Source organism: Belonocnema kinseyi, chromosome 10 (assembly GCF_010883055.1).
Source record: "Belonocnema kinseyi isolate 2016_QV_RU_SX_M_011 chromosome 10, B_treatae_v1, whole genome shotgun sequence".
NCBI classification, from domain to species: domain Eukaryota; kingdom Metazoa; phylum Arthropoda; class Insecta; order Hymenoptera; family Cynipidae; genus Belonocnema; species Belonocnema kinseyi.
Window position 1 is genome coordinate 96,422,385 of NC_046666.1, and position 17,564 is coordinate 96,439,948.

The 17,564-nt window shown below is 35.0% G+C and overlaps 1 protein-coding gene across 4 annotated transcripts in view; it reads left to right on the top strand.

The window, feature by feature from the left end:
- Window positions 1–17,564, top strand: part of LOC117181395 (supervillin-like) — a 206,552-nt gene that overhangs the window by 146,679 nt on the left and 42,309 nt on the right. For 3 of the 4 annotated variants that reach the window (XM_033374005.1, XM_033374006.1, XM_033374008.1), the window contains exons 10-18: window positions 10,705–11,242; window positions 11,327–11,618; window positions 13,420–13,687; window positions 13,993–14,088; window positions 14,734–14,902; window positions 15,002–15,159; window positions 15,776–16,020; window positions 16,119–16,317; window positions 16,420–16,571. In XM_033374005.1, coding sequence (XP_033229896.1) covers window positions 10,705–11,242; window positions 11,327–11,618; window positions 13,420–13,687; window positions 13,993–14,088; window positions 14,734–14,902; window positions 15,002–15,159; window positions 15,776–16,020; window positions 16,119–16,317; window positions 16,420–16,571 — 2,117 coding nt within the window. The remainder of the gene's footprint in view (window positions 1–10,704; window positions 11,243–11,326; window positions 11,619–13,419; window positions 13,688–13,992; window positions 14,089–14,733; window positions 14,903–15,001; window positions 15,160–15,775; window positions 16,021–16,118; window positions 16,318–16,419; window positions 16,572–17,564) is intronic. The other variant, XM_033374007.1, reaches the window with a different exon arrangement.

Genomic DNA, 17,564 nt, shown 5'->3' on the forward strand with positions numbered 1-17,564 from the left:
GCGCAACTCAGTCATTTACAGCGTCTCCTACTATATTCACACGGACATAGCCCTGTCATAGTATTGGACCGCATCTCGTTTCAGATCTGGGATCACTGAACCCGACACGATCTCATACCGACTATATTTGTTTATAACTGGAAGCTTCTTTTTAATCAAACTATTTTTGTACCGATAAAGATTTACCAATACTTTAGGATTTTTGAGTACCGCATATACTGCATTATAATATGATATCCATATCACAAACTGGCATGAATTTTTACCTATCACTTATGGTTTATCGGATATTCATTGATAATAATAACAATAACGATTATTTATTCTTTGAACGTTCCTAGGAAGATTTCTGGAATGTTCTGTGCTATTAGGGGCAAATCTTCAAATTACGCAATGAAAAAATGGATTATTACGCGAGATTATGTGCTGGAACTCAGCGGATTATGCGACATTCTGCGAGTATTATGATTTTATTAAGTTTATAAAATATAATAGAACCACCTAACTTATATATTAGGAATAAGCGCAAAACTCCAAAAGACAACGGTAGATCATTGCCCAATTTTGGCACTTTTATATCAAAAAGTGTAACAAAAACATTTATATATATATATATTAACCTGAAGGGCCTATGACCAAGCCACCGAACGCGTCCTCACGTTGCGGAAAGAGGGTCCCTCTACCAAGGGTTTATGCTGAATATGATTACAAAAATTAATAGGTAGTCGCGGACACTTATACAGGGGTGGTTCCGAAAGAATTAACCTCCAAGCGGAGGTGTGAAAACCGTGCCGAAAGCTGAATGGCGCCTGGGTGAGATGTCTAGAACGATGACTCTGGGATATCGGGCGACCGATCAGAGTACGTAGCCTTATCCTTGCATGTGGGGCTCTAAAAGGATGGACGCACCCTTTTCCCTAGCTTCTCGCGGGAAAAACAATGACAATACCAAACATACTTGTAATAAAGGCGCTTCAAAACAACAGAACGCGCAGCGCTCCCGACAAAATCACGACTTGTTAAAGTGGTACGATGCGAGTGGGAACCCTGAACGGGGTTAAATATCACGACTGCATGCGTTGTGGTGCGAGAAACACCCAAACTATCTCCAAGAAAGAGGCTATGTAAGCGAAGTGCCTACTCTACCACAGCTAGAACAAGCCGACAACAGAGAACGAGAGGCGACACTAAGATCAACCGCGGGCAGGCTTCCGATAGAGGAAGAGCGATGCTTTATGACCCGGAGAAACATCAACACTCAGGTTTCTCTCAAGCCTAGAGATCTGGCTGAAATTGATGACGAGCTGCCGTGAAATTTTTCCGAAGAATCCGACCTCTGGAATATCAATTGTTGTGTGTATAATGCAGCGAGAGCTTTGGCCGATGCGAACCGCAAAAAAAACCAAAACTTGATCATAACCACCAAAAGACGAATCCATCAACTCGCCATAAAGATAGGCTGTGCAAGACAGTACGCGTCCCTCATTCAGTGTGTGATTGACTACATCACATCTGGCAAGAATTTTACCGCCAAGTTTCGAAAGTTTCCGCGCGAACTTCGGACCCGTTATCATACACTTAACAAGTGAAAGCTGCTGACCATCATGCAGCATATTGTTGAAAGAATACGGATACTATCTGACGCTAAGAGAAGTCTAGAGCGGAGAGTTTCTCTCTAACCCATCTCAACTCTTCTAAGACCCTCCAATTACTGTCGACCACCCGCCCAAACCAGAGGAGGTCAAAATGTTTTGGAGAGAAGTCTACGAAGAGTACCATAGACTGGGCGAAGACTCAGAGAACATAAATAGCTTTAAGGAGCTGTGTATTGCCCTCATAACATCTGAAGAGCAATGGCCACCAATCACTACCGAGGCGGTGAAAAAAGTATTAAGAGGTATGAAGAACTATTGTGCTCCGGGTCCAAATGGCATCAAGACCTTCTGGTGCAAGAAGTTTCCTTAAACCCATCAGAATTTGGCCGGTATTTTCACCTCATATTTAAAGTCGGAAGAGCCAATTCCGGGGTCGTTTTTGCAAGGGCTCACAGTACTCCTGCCAAAAATGGGCAACTTAGCTGACCCGAGGAATTACAGTCCAATCTCTTGTCTGAACATATTGTATAAGATATTCACAGCTATCTTAAATGATAGGATTTTTTCAGACAATCGAATCTGTGTGGCAAGTAATGTATGAATAACGCGGCTCAAAGAAAGGCGTAGCAGGATGTCGGGAGAATCTGCTCATCGATAGATGTATCTTCAAAGATTCAGCATCCTACCAGCGTGACCTATCGATGGCCTGGATTGATTACCGGAAAGCTTTCGATTCGACCTCCCATAGACTTATCATCTGTCTTTTGGAAAGCTTAAAGGTTCATCCGCAGATTATGAGGTGCATAGTGAGATTGATGCTGCTTTGGAAAACTAGGTTCACTATCTCATCTGGAAAAAATCGTGTGACAACTAACAAGATCACCTTTCAGAAAGGTGTCTTTCAGGGCGACTCCATGAGCCCATTTCTCTTTTGCCTCACATTATTGCCACTATCTCTAGCACTTTGCCATTTCCAGGGGTACTTTTGCGGCGAACATGCTGATCAAAAGTACGAACGATATGCTAAGGAAATAGAAATGGAATTTGGGTTGAAAAAATGCGCGAAGGTAGATTTGCAGCAAGGAAAACTTAATGGCATCCCTGAAGACCCTGAGCTCGTCGATAGAAGCGCTATAAGACAACTTAGCTCTGGAGAGACTTATACATACCTGGGCATGCCACAGAGCCGCATTCAGGATGTCACATCTATAAATGATACTCGTCGAAGCAGATACAAACGTCTCATTCGGCAGATTTCGTCTTCCGAACTGTCGACGATGAATAAAGTATCTGTAACGAACATGCTTGCCGTCCGGTTGTACTCTATTCATTTGGAGTGGTTCTGTGGACGAAGAACTAGGTCAGACCCCTGATATCGGGATACGTTAGGTGATGGACATGAACAAAAGCATGCATCTTAAGTCTTCTGTTTCACGACTCTACATCTCACGCCTTCAAGGTGGTCGCGGAATATTGAGTCTTGAATGTCTTTACAACAGGATTATTCTGGGTACAGAAAATAGAGTCGCAAATGGAAGAGACTCTCTTCTTATAATGGTTAAGAAGCATGAAGAAGGGGGCAAAGGGGCGTTTTTATTACAAAGCAGCAGAGGAGACTGCTGAAACACTCAGACTTCTTTAGTGTTAGGGGTGAGCAAAATGCATCAACTCTTATCTACTATATTTTGAGTAATCACCCCTGAAAGCCCGGATTAAGAAAGCACAGGAGAAAAAATTCCGTAAACAGCTCCTCGATAAGAGGATACACGACATCTTCCACAAAAATGTGGAGGATCAGTTAATGTCGTGTGAGCTAACTTTTGCTTCCCTTAAATCACCCGGATTGAAGTCGGGCACAGAGGGTTTAATTTTGGCATGTGTAAGGAATATTTGAAACTATTTTATAGATGTCGCTAATATGGGCTTGACTACCACGCCCTCCTCTAACTAGAAGACAGTCTCGTTTGTGCTGCGCTACGCAACGTATCACGATGCTTCCATATTTATCAATAAGTATTTACCAATTTGCATAAGTGTGCCTTATTTGACCCGCTAACCATCCTCTTAGAGTTTCTGAAGTGGGATTGATCGGTCGGTCAATAAATTATCGGATTATTTTGCTTCTTTTTGCCTGTAGAGGCTTTTATCGCGGTCGTGATTGTTAGCGTCTCCAACGCGCACGAAGCTTTCTAAGTATTATGGCTTGGAAAATGATGTATTTCGCTTTAAATGCACATTAACAAGTGTCAGATCTGGTTTAAGAACCATAAGTGCCTTATTCCCTTATAATATATAAGTTATATGTAAGTGCATCATTTCATTTGTTGTGGCTACGTGTGTCCATCGGATTCAGGAAAATGATGTATTTCGGTAGGAATGCACATTCAAAAGTTTTAGATCTGGGTTAAGAACCGCAAGTGCCATATCAGTTTGAAATATACGCGAGTTTTTAGTAAAAATCGGATGATTTAAGAATCTCCGAACATAAGTAATAACGGTAGGTCGCAGCATTATCAGCGGATCAGTTCATGTTGCATCGCTTTGCATTTCGCGAGTTTTAAGCCTCAATTCTAAGATTTTCTTACCATCCTCTCACACATGTGAAACCGGTGTCATATCTACCTTAACATACCGTCGCCAAATTTTGAGCCAAGAAATTCTCGATGAGAACTGCAGGGCATGCCACGCAAACCACGAGCATCTATCACCTATACTATCTAGTTGTCCTACTCATGCGGGAAGTGCCGCATATACTGGAACTTTATATTCTCAACAATTGACTGTTGCACACTCGAGGCCTGACATAGTTCTTCTTGACTTCGAGAAGCGAACCATGTTCGTTATCGAAGTTTCGGCACCAGCTGATAAGAACATCATAGCTAAGGAGAATTAAAAGAAAGAGAGGTATAGAGAACTTATAATGGAACTGCGACGATTTTACCCGGAATATTCTGGTAAACTAATCGTTCTTATCATCGGCGCTCTTGGAGGTGCCAAGCTTTCATTCGATTATAGCCTCAAAATCATCCCGGCGTGTCAACACCATACTCAAACACTCGCAGGAAAAATGCAGAACGCGCTCTTCCTTGGGTCGCTCCGTGTCCTCAGGGTGCACGAGACTTTTGCTTGATCGAAGTATTGATTCCGTCACAGGCTGTAACTATCTCACGGCCGTGAGACGTGGTTATGGCTGAAACTTTTACCGCGATTTCGCTTAGATCGGGTGCAGTTTTTTTAAATTAGCACCCGCTCCCGGCGAAATCCTGCGGTTGAAATAGAGGTGGACACGGAACATGTGTTCCTGGCAGGAATTTCCCCTAGCTGGGCACGTCTGCATTACACCATGTGACCCGTTACATTAACTAGTAAATAAAACTGAAATTATAATTTTAACATACATATTGGTCAATTCTTTGACTTTTCTTTGAACCGCGCAAATATTTAAACAACTTTTACTGTACAGTCCTGGTCCATTCTGGTTTTTGTACATTTGTCTTTGCGGATGCCTTCTGATTATGTGAATCGTAAAATACAAATTTTTATCATTATCGGCGAGAAAATGATAGGCATCTGCCTATCATGTTCTACGTGAATGAGTTTGGAGACGTTTATGTGAAAAAAATTTTGTGCTTTGTAGACTGAAAAATGTAAAAAAAGTAAAACAATGGGAAAAATTTGAAAAAATGCATGAGTATGACGAAAACTGTTGGAAACCAATTGCAGTTTAGAAATTTCAGAAATAATATAAAATTTTCCTTAAAAGTATAAAAATGTACTACTATATTATCTTCAGTTCTAATAAAGATATTAAAGCGATTCAAACTGCAAACTGTAACAGATAGTTGAATCGCGATATTTTTAGATTTTTTTCTTGGAAAACAAGTGCCAGAAAGCAGGGAGGACCATTTTTTCTGCTGACCGCTCGTGCCTTTCTTCGACCCAATTTTACTGTTAATCGAACGAGCGATCAACGGTAAAAAAATCTTCTTTATTAGAATTTCTTAACTGATATCGGTTCACAATAGTTTTCTTCATACTTATGAATTTTTTCAAACTTTTCCCATTGCCCCTTGTATGAGAAATAATGCTCTAAACTCGACTTTTCTTAAATGTACCCGAAAAACCTTATTCTTTTTTACTCTTTTCAGCCTGCAAAACCGAAAAATTTTTTACATAAACGTCTTAAGCTCATTTACGTAGAACACTTTTAGCTTTCATATGATTTTTTTTTATTGCGCTAGCATTTTTTTGCTGAGTTTTTAACCGTTTTCTTGCTGTTAGTAGGTGGCTTTTTAAATATTATAGTTTACGATTTTTCCAGTTAGCCCGGGAAACCGGGAAATGGGTAGGAATTTTTTGAGACCAGGAAATACCGGGAAATGACAAACCTATGGTAAATAATGGAACCTATAGTAGATAATTATTTTAAAAAATTAATTTTTATATTTTATATTTTCACATTCTCATTATTGAGGATAGTAAATATTCGATGTCGATCATCCTTTTAAAACCACATATCTTGTTTGGTTTTCAAATTTTAAAGATAATTATAAAAAAGAATAGCATAGGGTGTCAATTTTTCCAAATTATTTGAGCAAAGGGAAACAATTTTTTGTTTGACATCCGAAAAAAGTAAAAAATAGAATTTAAATCCGTAATTACTTTCTGATCTCTTTTTTTATTTCAAAATTTAAAAAAATTTGCCCTATTTCGACAATTATGGCAATTTCTTAAATGTACAGTTTTTATATTTAACAAAATAAAGAATTAGAAATAAGAAAAAAAGTTTCGATTAATTTATAATTTTTTGAAAATGACCAAAAAGCATGACTAAGCTTTCAGACATACGAAATTATGGTGCTTTATATCAGATGAAAATTTTCGTAATAATAAGCTGATGAAATAATTTAAGAGACATTATATCCTACCTCCATAGAAATGCGTGGGAAAGGCATACTTGAAAAATGTACATGTTATCCCGTTTTTTATGCGTAAAAATAGTTAAAAGCGCAGGGAAGAGCTTGCAGTCTCACTTAAGAAGGTAACAACCCTCACATATTATGTATTGTAATTTTCAATTTCTGACATTGATAATCCATTTTTTTATTTCGTAAAAATTCAGAACTTCAGGCACATAATATGTCTCTCAAATAATTCCCTTGGCTTCTTTGTAGAAAATTTTTTGTCTGTCGTGATAACACCATCAATTTTTATGTCTGAAAAAGTCACCAAAAAATGATAGAACGTTTTTTTTATTCCAGCTAAATGAATTTTAGACTCGAATAATTTAACCATTTTCGCTCGGCCCTAATCCTTGATTAGGGCGAGATATACAATTTAAAAAAAACACCCAAATCCAAAACTTTCTGCACTCAATAATGAGAATGTGAAAATTAAATTTTTCACTGAATTTCGCGATTTTTTCTATAAACTTGAATATTTGTTTTCTTATAGTACAATGCATGACAAAATCCATTTGTAAGTAACTCTTGATGGTAGGAGATTAACTAACTAACGTATTACAAAAACGCGTTGCCATGTTTGTAAACACATCAGAAATGTATATATCAGTGTATCAATTTATAATTATAAATTATAATGACTTCAAAGTAGTTTCATTTCAGAAGACATTTAGACGGTAATAAAATTTGCATTAAACACCGAAATTTTTCTTTTATTTAATGATTATCTACTATAGGTCATATTATATACATTAGGTTGGTCTCCTGGATATGAAGTTACTTGAAATGTGATTTTTGAACTTGCAAATATATTTTTCTTGCGTATGTTAAAAATTGTTGCCTGAGATTTCTATTTGTTACTTAACACAACTATAGTGACAATAGTTTTTTTTAGTTGGAAATAATGAACTTAAGTACCTGTTTATAAGTTGTTTATAACAATCACAATTGTTGATCAATTCTTTTGAGTAATTATCTAAATTCAGCTAGCATTAAACCAACAATATTTAAGCGGGGAAATATATTTAAGAAGGGTTTTTTTAAAAAATGATTTTCGTGATCTTTTTTGACAGTTAAGGAATGAATGTAATTTATTTATATTCTGTGAAAATTTTGTACATATATTTAAGAAGAAATTGTGAAATTTTCCAATGTTTCTTCTGAGAAACATGGAAGATATCGGCTGCGGCCCATCAAACGTCACTATTTGAAGTGAGACTTTCGTACATTTTGGAGGCCACAGATTTGATGTTAAAACAATAAAGTTCCAGATTTAGCGTCGTCGCATATCGAGTTTCTATGTGAAACTAATTCCACAAAAAAAACAGAAAATTAAATTTTGTATGGGTGTGTAAGCAGGAGACGTTGATTTTTGGGCATTTTTTCATAACTTTTCTTGCGTATAAAAAATACCAGAAACAATAATATAACTACGGATTTAGGTTCAAACAGAGCGTAATTATGTAAAGAAAGTATCTGCTAATTATTAAAATGACTGATGTGATTTCAGCATCATACTTGTCTAGTAATCCTCCCAAATTTACTCAAATTAAGTCAGAAAAGATTACCTGAGTGACCGCCCGACTTTACATACCGTACGGTTCGGCACGTAAGGGGTGATTCCGCAGACGATCGTAACACCGGAACGTATTGAAATTTTTCATTGAAACTTTATGAACATATTCTTCGATGGTTTTACTAACAATTTCTGACATAAAAAATATTCGATTTTTTGAGTCATTTAAACATATTTCTCCCCTTAAGGGCATGTGATACTTAGAAAGTTGTCGATTTTACTAGTTTTAGGTTCCCCCGGATTTTTTACTAGAATAATAAATATTTTGTCTTAAAAATTTGGGAAACGATAACGAACATGCTAACGGACGTCCCCACATACTTTTTTTGTAGGTTAATTCAAAAAAGTTTTAATTTACCAAAATGTGATTAATTTGCATAGCGCTTAGGAAATAGTATCGATTTTTCAGTGTTAGATTCCCCCGGCTTTTTTCCTAGGATAAGAAGTATTTTGCCTTCAAAATCTAGGAAATGATAGCGAAAATGCTAACGGACGTCCCCACACACTTTTTTTGTGTTTTTTTATAAAAAAAATTTTGATATTGCTAACAACGTGCGTTTATATTTCGAGGTTATGTGTGTTACAATTCATCCGAGCGTTACTTGCAAACTACACAATATTTTTGGCCGAAAACTTTGGACTTACAAATAAACATAGTAACTAATATCCCGGAACTAACCTTGTTTGCAGGCAATCAAAAAAGTTTATTTCATAAATAATTTCCAGATTATCGGAAAGGCAGAGATGAAAATCGACGTAACCTCAAAATAATGCATATGCATAAAATTTTTATTTAGCACAATAATTTTTTTTGTTATTATCCTTCAAAAAAGTGTCCGGGGACGTCCGTTATGATATTTTATAGCCCCTCCGAATTCAGTTTTAAAAAATTTTCATTTTTTTGGAAAAAAAGCCGGGGAAACTGTAAGTATCACATGCCCTTAAAGAAATAAACCAAAATTATCCTCTAAAAAGCATCCGGTTGAGACGTTTTTTATAGGAATTGTTATTAAAAATTATACAAATTATTATTTATTGACTCACATTCTGTTTCAAACATTAATATAAACTTTTTTCGAATAAAATTACAGAGAAAAAGGATAATTTATTTATTTAGTTTCTTTATTTTATTTATATTAGTTTCTTATTTTGCATTAAACGCTATTCTTAGCTACGCTGAAACATTTATTATTTCAATAAATTTATATAATTACAATCAATAATATGCATTGATATTGAAACATACGTATTTTCATTTCATTTTTTACATTCTCATCCATAATGAGGAGGTCTTAATTTTATGCGAAAAATGACTTTAGAGGATTTCATCAAATGTCGACGTATTGAGGTCCCAAGTTAGAAAAAAAGTGTTTACGTCGGTGTCTGTCTGCCAGTCCGGCGTCATCGTGGTCATCGTTGTTGTTGTTGTGGTTGTCTCTATAACGGTTAACTTTTAAAATACTAGCCACATTGAATTGTTGTTTGGTACATGCTTTTAGAGACTAAAAAGAAAGATCGAGTTCCTTATCCAGCTATTTTTGATAAAAGTTCAAAAAGTTAGAGCATTTTCATAATTTATGGGACCACTTTTTTCAAAATTTTAAAATTTTATGAGCACATATTTATAGCACACAAACGAAAATTAAAAATTTAAAGCCAAGGAAAGTGTGATATGGGAAAATATCAAGAGAAGAAAAACGTTACTTTTTCAGGTCCCTAAAAAATTGTCCAAACAATTGTTTAAATTTTGAAAAAAATGGAGAATTCAAATTTTCATCGCATAAAAATTAATGAAAAAGCAATAACTCTATTTTGTCATCAAACGAAGCAATATACGAAAAGAGATAAATCGACAAAAATTGTGCATCTAAAAAAGGTCTACAAATTTGTCATGAATTACTTTCTTATGGGATAAGTAGTTTTTGTTTTAATTCGTAAAAATAACATTGAAAATAAAGAAATTAAATTTGTGTACAAACTACACAAGCTACGAGAAGAAATGAGACAAAATTTATGTAACCAAAAAAGATCTACGATTTTTTTACGATTATTTTTTTGATGAAAAGCGTAGTGAATAATAAAAAACAAATTAAGAAAAATAAAATAAAATCATGGCAATAAGAATAAGTATGTTTCAATTTCCATGCATATCATGAATTGTAATGATATAAATTTATTCAAATGATACATGTTTGAGTGTAGCTGAAAAATAAAATTTGTACATGATTAAGCAATATCTGAATAAGAAATCCCAGGAAGCTGTAGATAAAGAATATATTATATTTGATAATAAAGTGTTCAAAATCCAAAATGTGCCATTGTGAGTAATTTATTTTTTTGCTTTATTTTTGAACATTTCATTAGAATTTTGCAGCTTTAAAAGTTTGCATTTTTAAAATTTGAATAACCAGGAAAAATTGTTAAAAACCGTCAAAACCCGAGAAGTAAACCTTAATTTTTAAATTTGATTTTAGTGGCGATCCCGTAGTGATAGATAAAAATAGTGGTCACAAAAAAGAGACAATCAATCAGTTTTTTTCTTCTAATAATTTAGAAAATGTAAATTTTACAGATAATGCAGACTTCCGACAATGTAAAGACGCTCCATTAAACAATGATTTGCTAAAAAGTATATTAAAATGCTCGCAGATCACCACTACTAAAATTGAATCTTTAGAACGGGAAGATTTAAAACTTCTTAAGCCCGTACTTAAAAAAGAATCTGAAGTTTCACAAGCATCTGAAAGTGTTGAAGCTTTTCCAGCTTCGACTATGAATAATAATCATCTACAGTCTAAGGAAGACCAAAATGGAGGATCTCGGTATATAGATTCGGAAGGAAAAGACAATTTCGCGAAGCAAAGTTGTTCAAAGGATGATAGCGGAGCTGAGAGTAACGATTTGGGAGAGAGAAATTCAGTGCCTTGTATTAAAACTAGAACTACGAAGAAGATATCACGATTATCCAAGAATCTAGATTCCGCAGATACACCCAGTAGTATTCAATCAATCGCCGGAAGTGCTATATCAAGTAATAGTACCAGGCAGCAAAGTATGTCTGATAAAAGAAAAAATGTAACAGACGATATTCCGGTTATCATTCAAGCCAAGTAAGTTAATATATAGAATTATCTTACAATTTCTGTAGACATTCTGACCTTTGAAATTTGAAGTCATGCGTGATTTAATTGCAGGGAAACTGTGTCCGTCGCTTTGTCAAAAAGCACTAGTCATCATGCTTTCATGCGTGTCACCAATACCACTACCCACGAAAAATTAATTAAAAATCTGTATGAACCGTTGTCTGAACTTCATCAAAGTGCGACTCAATCGATGCCTGATATTGAAGGTTCAGATTTATCTAACACAAGTATTGCAGATCGTTTGGCAGCACTTCATCGCAGTGGCACATCGAATTGGAAACAACGTATCATTCAGGATCCCGATTCCACCTTATCAAGTTTGGCAAACAAATACTCAGTAACGGTATGCACTTAGAAACTTGAATAATTTTTTAATTTTTTGGTTTGAGTTGAGTATTTTAGCATGACGTTATGGGAATGCATACGAGTTATTGGAAAAAATATTTTAAACGTAAAAGTAAGTCATAAATGTACGAATAGTAATAGTTGTCAAGTTTAGAATGTAATTTCACAGTCATGTTCCATTCTTTTGTCGATTGACGAACTTTTAGTTTTACGAAATAAAATAAAATATCAATATTTTCGGTTTCTTGAAACTTAAATGTCTTCAACCCATAAAAGGATGAAACAGAATTTCGCAAATACATTCTACACTTGAAAAATATTACTATTCAGACCTTTATAACTCACTTTTAACGTTTAGAATTTTTTCTCCAAAAAGACGTATGCACTCCCATGTCAAGATGTACCAACAATGCTAAACTCCCTGACATTTAACCTATCCTAGGATGGCCTTGTTATATTTGTCACATCGTACGTCAACAATTACATATGCTTACATATACTTACAGCGCGGGCATCGATACAAGGTCGGGTCAGTCAATGAACGTCGCTTGACAAAAGTCACTCGCGGTCGTGGTGGGGGCCCGCCAGTCTTGAAATCTGCAAGTTTTTACGTTTCGTGACCCTTAAAATAGGCAAAAGTTCACTGTGCTGTCCAATTTAGAGCTATACGATTTAACCAATTTTTATTTTTAGAACGTAAAAATTAAACAGTTGCATTACGGTGCTAGAAGGGTGTCGGAAATACTCCTGTTTACCCTACCTAATAGATATGTGTGATACATGTGCGCAAGATAGTCGATTGTCGACGATTGTGAAATTTGCAGTACGAGCTGAAGGCAAGTGCTGCAATCACACAAGTAGCAATTGCCTGTGTGCACCTGTATCACGCACTATTTTTTGCAACAACCGTCCGAGAAAGTAAGTTAACACTTTTTTCCCATTTTCACCAAATTTTCGACCCCGTATGGTAGTTTTTGGCTAAACGTGTGTGTAATGTTTTTACAGAATATTTACTAATATTTTAATCTGGTCGGTGTGAAAAGTTGTTTATTTCGAAAGAGGTCAGTGAAATCATACGCCGAATTTGAAGTTATATACATACACACGCTATATTGACTAAGAGCGGAGGGGAATCTATCATTTTAAAAATTTGCCCCACATTCTAATATGAATGATTTTCAAGGGAAAGATCAAGCTTTCTTAAATGTAATTTAAAAAGTATAAACAGGTTGAATTAATGAAAAATGTAAAATATACCTAAATTTGAAAGAAAAGGGTGAAATAGATTTTGTTTACTAAAATGCATTATTTTTATCACTAAGTTAATTTAAAAACGGTTTGAAACCACTCATAAAAAAGGGAAACTGAATGTCTTTAAGAGACTTTATAATTAATTGAATACCCGTGCGCATGATAAAATGTCGGCAATCCAAGCCCCTGTATATTAACAATCCGTCGTACTAAAAGTGTTTTCCTTGGGAGATTAAAAGAGATATATAATTGTATTGATTATCCTAATTTTTGTATGCAAATTATGTACCACAAATATTTCTTTTGTCATGATAAATCATTTTAGTATATCTGGCAGTATTATTTTCACATAATATACATTATATTGAATAATTTTACGTGGGTTGAATAGATTGTATGTTATTCTGATCAAGAATTTTCAACTTTAATTTAAGGAATAATGGGCTACTTTTATGATTTTTTAAATTAAATAAACAATAGTAGTCCATTTGCAAATAGTAACGTTACGTAGATAGGGAATCTTAATTAACGTTCTGGTGAGATTTCAGACATCGGAGTCTACTAGTAGTGTAACCAGAAGCGAAGTTTCAAAAAAGCACGGAATTCTCGCCGATCGATTAGGTAAGCTCGAATCTGCAGCGGAAAGTTGGAGGAAAAGAGTTGCTATACCAGACGCTATAAAATTCTCTGTTGCTGGTAAAATGAAAGACGAACTACCAGAAACGCTTCAAACCGCTACGTTGGCTCTAAAAGAAATTCAGGCCTCTGAAAGAAAAAAGAAAACGCCAAAAGCTGAGCGCTTTCGTGGAAGGAAAGGTAATGATATGGATATAAAAGTATGTTTTCAATCATTTATGTTGACAAAATAAAGTTCAGTAATTTAGCAAAATTCCTTGGAATTACGTTTAAAAAAATACCTACATTAAATAATATATAGCTCTAACTTTCTCAGATTATTATTAAGAGTTTTTACTAATAATGATAAAAATGTAATTATTCCGTTTATTTAGTATCTGTGAACTGTATAGATCTTGATAACATTAAGCAACTAATTATCAAATCGCGTCTTAGTACAATTGATCTGATTGTAATGGTATGATAACAAAAAAATGTATTCATAGGAAATGCGGAATCTTCTTGTGCGAAGATTATGTTTAATAAGGAAAAAATGGCAACGCCTGAAAGAAGTTCTTCCGAAGCCGACAGTGATGATAGTCGTAAGTTTTATTTATTTATTTTGTAGTGTTCTCATATGGGAAGTGAAGGATATTAGGTATTATTTAAAGTTTAAGTGAATGAGGCGCGATTCACTAACAATGAATAATTTATTCAAACAATTAAATAAATCAGAATTTACAGAAATATTCAAAGTAAATCGGGACGAGAGACGAAGTATTCTCAACCGTGTCGGGTGTCGTACTCTTTATTCGAAAACTCACTTCCAGGGTTCGCACCCAGGTCAGAGGACCTTTTCGTTTGCAAATATAACGGCACTTTTCCTACGATGGAAAAGGGCTACGAAGGAATGTCACGAAACGAAACAATCGCTCGGACATGCCTATCTTAGTCCCTGCGCTGGGCCAGTATACCCGGATGGTTAAATCTGCTAAATTACTTTATTGCAACTCGAAACCTTCCGTGTTTCCGCTTTCGAACTATTTGCCTACTTTCTACTATTTTCGAAATACTATACTTTAAGTTATGTTACGCTACAATTTTTTTACTTTTTGCACTTTTGAAGAACGTCAAACGAGTTTTTATTAAATAAAAATCCTCATTTTTGGTAGATCGTTTCATTTTATACATTATAATTTCAGGTCAAAAGAGACTATTTAACAGTAAGAAATATGTACTTTGTATAGGTATAGAAAGCGATTTATTCTACGGTGCAACAGCTGTAGTTTCCGTTCCACGGGCCGATGATGACACCTTTACTTCTTTCTTCAGTCGGAGCTCTTTGGATAAATCTGAAGCTGACTCTATTGATATAGTTGAATCTGATTTCGATGCTGTTACATCTTCATCAACTTTGTAAGCATTTAATTACTTTTCGTAGCCTTCTTTTGTTTGGTACACAGCTGCTCCCAAGAAATGGTTAGAAAATTTAATTATTTAAAAATAAATCATTAGGCTCGTACATAAACGTATAGTGCAGACACAACGTCGTCGAGTGACCTCCAGAAATCCATTGAAGGCTCTAGCAGCGAGAACAGATATAAAGAGCGAGTACACGGAAATCAAAACTGGCGTTGCAGAAAGAGTTATGAGAACTATTAACACAGAAAAAAGTGAGTTTATCCATTATTTCAATATAAGAAATGAGCCTTATGGAGCCGAGATGCGCTTTATATGTTGTATAAAAGAATATTTCAATTAGTAAAATGGATACTTAAGTGGCCGCTTATTCGAGAAATTATAAATAATTTTCTTGCATTTTAGCGGCCACCCTACTTTTTTAAATTTACTTTTTAAGGTCATGTGACGAGTGGGTTACGTGACCAGATTCCTAACTTACCGACACTTTTTCTGTCATAACTTATTTTCACACGAAGCGCCATATCGCGTTGAACATGTTGGATAATAATTAAGAAGCACTAACAAAGGTTGTTCTGGTTCTAAATTTTAATAGTTATGAAAAAAGTAAAAAAAAAAATGTACAAAAAAAACTTTTTTCATCATTATAAATTTAGGACCAGACGCACCTTTCTTAGTGCTTCTTATTTAGTATCCAAAATATTCCAGCTGATGTGGCGCTTTGTGTAAAAATAAGTTAAAAAATTTTAAAAAATGTTGGTAAGGTAGGAATTTGGTCACGTAACCAACTCACTACATGACCTTGAGTATTTTTTTTAGTTCACTTTAAAGATTTTTATATGTTTCAAAATCCCGTCTTTTATTTTACAGCTGCAAAAAATTCTACTTTGGCTGTGGAGGCTTTAGCTGGACTTTCATCCACTGAAGACTTTAGTGCTATTACATTAAGGAACGTAAATAGCGAAACAGCAGATTTTATCAATAAATGGCGGCCTTATAAGGATCCTATGTTAATTTTGATCAAAGGTAGACGATATGTGCAAGTTAGACTTGTAGAACCAGTCGCTGTTAGTATCAACAGTGGTGACAATTTCGTTTTAGTAACAAAGACTGAGGTAATACTACAATTCTGTAGCTTTGAATCAGAATGGCTATCTAACTTTCACGACTTTAACCTTTAAATCTCAAATGTTTTCATTGAAAAATATTACAGATTTATAATTACGTGGGAAAATACAGCAATGTAATAGAAAAAGCGAGAGGACGGGAAATTGCCTCAAGTATCCAGCAAAATAAAGATCTGGGATGTAGTGCCAGTCAGGTGATCACAATCAGTGAGGAAAAGCCAACATGCACGCGAACTCAGGTTCAGAACTTTTGGAAACATCTTGGTGTTGACAAAAATTATTATGGTAATATTTTGACATTATGGCAATAATATTTAATCTATTAGAATAATAATACGTAAAAAAATGTTATATAATTATTGTAATAATTATTGATTTACTGCATAGTTGCCGAAGCTGGTCACCCAGATGAAGACGAGCTCTTCGAATCGGCGATAGTTGATACGAACATGGTCTACGAAATCACAGACGATGAATTAGTACCTTTCTATAAATACTGGGGCTCAATGCCAAAAATAGAAATGCTGAAGCCAAATAAGGTGTGTGAATTTATCATTTAAAATTGAATAATTATTTGTTTTCCAAATTAACATCTATATAACTTTATTTTATTGTACCGTTAAGGGGGAAGATACCTATAGGCGAGGAAAAAAATACTGATTTTCATGATTTTTTTTTAAAGGAAAGAATTCTTAAACACTTTAAAGATTTTTCTTCCATTTTATTACAAGTTTTGATTGTTACAATTGTATTTTGTATTTTATTACCTTTCAAAATGGCGGAGGTATGGCACTGTATTTTTAATGGATCGCGGCGAATGTCATCAGACGGCAGGACATGTAGCGTTGGCAGGATTAATCCGAAAAATAGCAACCAAATTTTTCTCTTTGATGAACACTCATACGCAGAATATCAATATGAAACGCGCTGCTTAGTAGATATATTCTGTGCGGGAACTATAGCTTGAGAAAGGCGCAATCCCACCCTTCCGGGTCGGTTTCATCGCTCCGTACACTATTCGGGAAAGGATCAGTAGTCGATGGAAAGACTAGAAAGATCGGACTTACTGAATCTCTATAGGTTTTTAACTTTTCGGGAACTGAATCCTAAGAGCTAAAACCCCTATGCTGTTCTCAAGAGATCGATTTCTTAGTGAGTCAGAACAACCCCCTGGCACTCTCAGTTGAAAATGACGGAAATGTTGACCGCGGCCATGGTTGCGCTGGCTGTGCACTAGGCCGATTAGCTGCGCAAATGCATGTGATAATGTAAACATTTACACTTTTAGTTTTAAAAAATACGCTTTTAAGTATTTTTACTTGTAATAACGGGAAAGTACAAGAGTTTGACATCCAGTGAACAAAAATTTGTTTAAAAAATGGTGAAATGTGTGATTGTCGGGTGCAAATGTGGATACAGTTACAAGCAGTCAGGCACTAACACATGTAAATATATTATTGTGCCTAAGGATGAAAAAAATAATAAAACTGTGGCAAATAGTGATTTTTCGCGATGAAATCAAACTAAAAGCG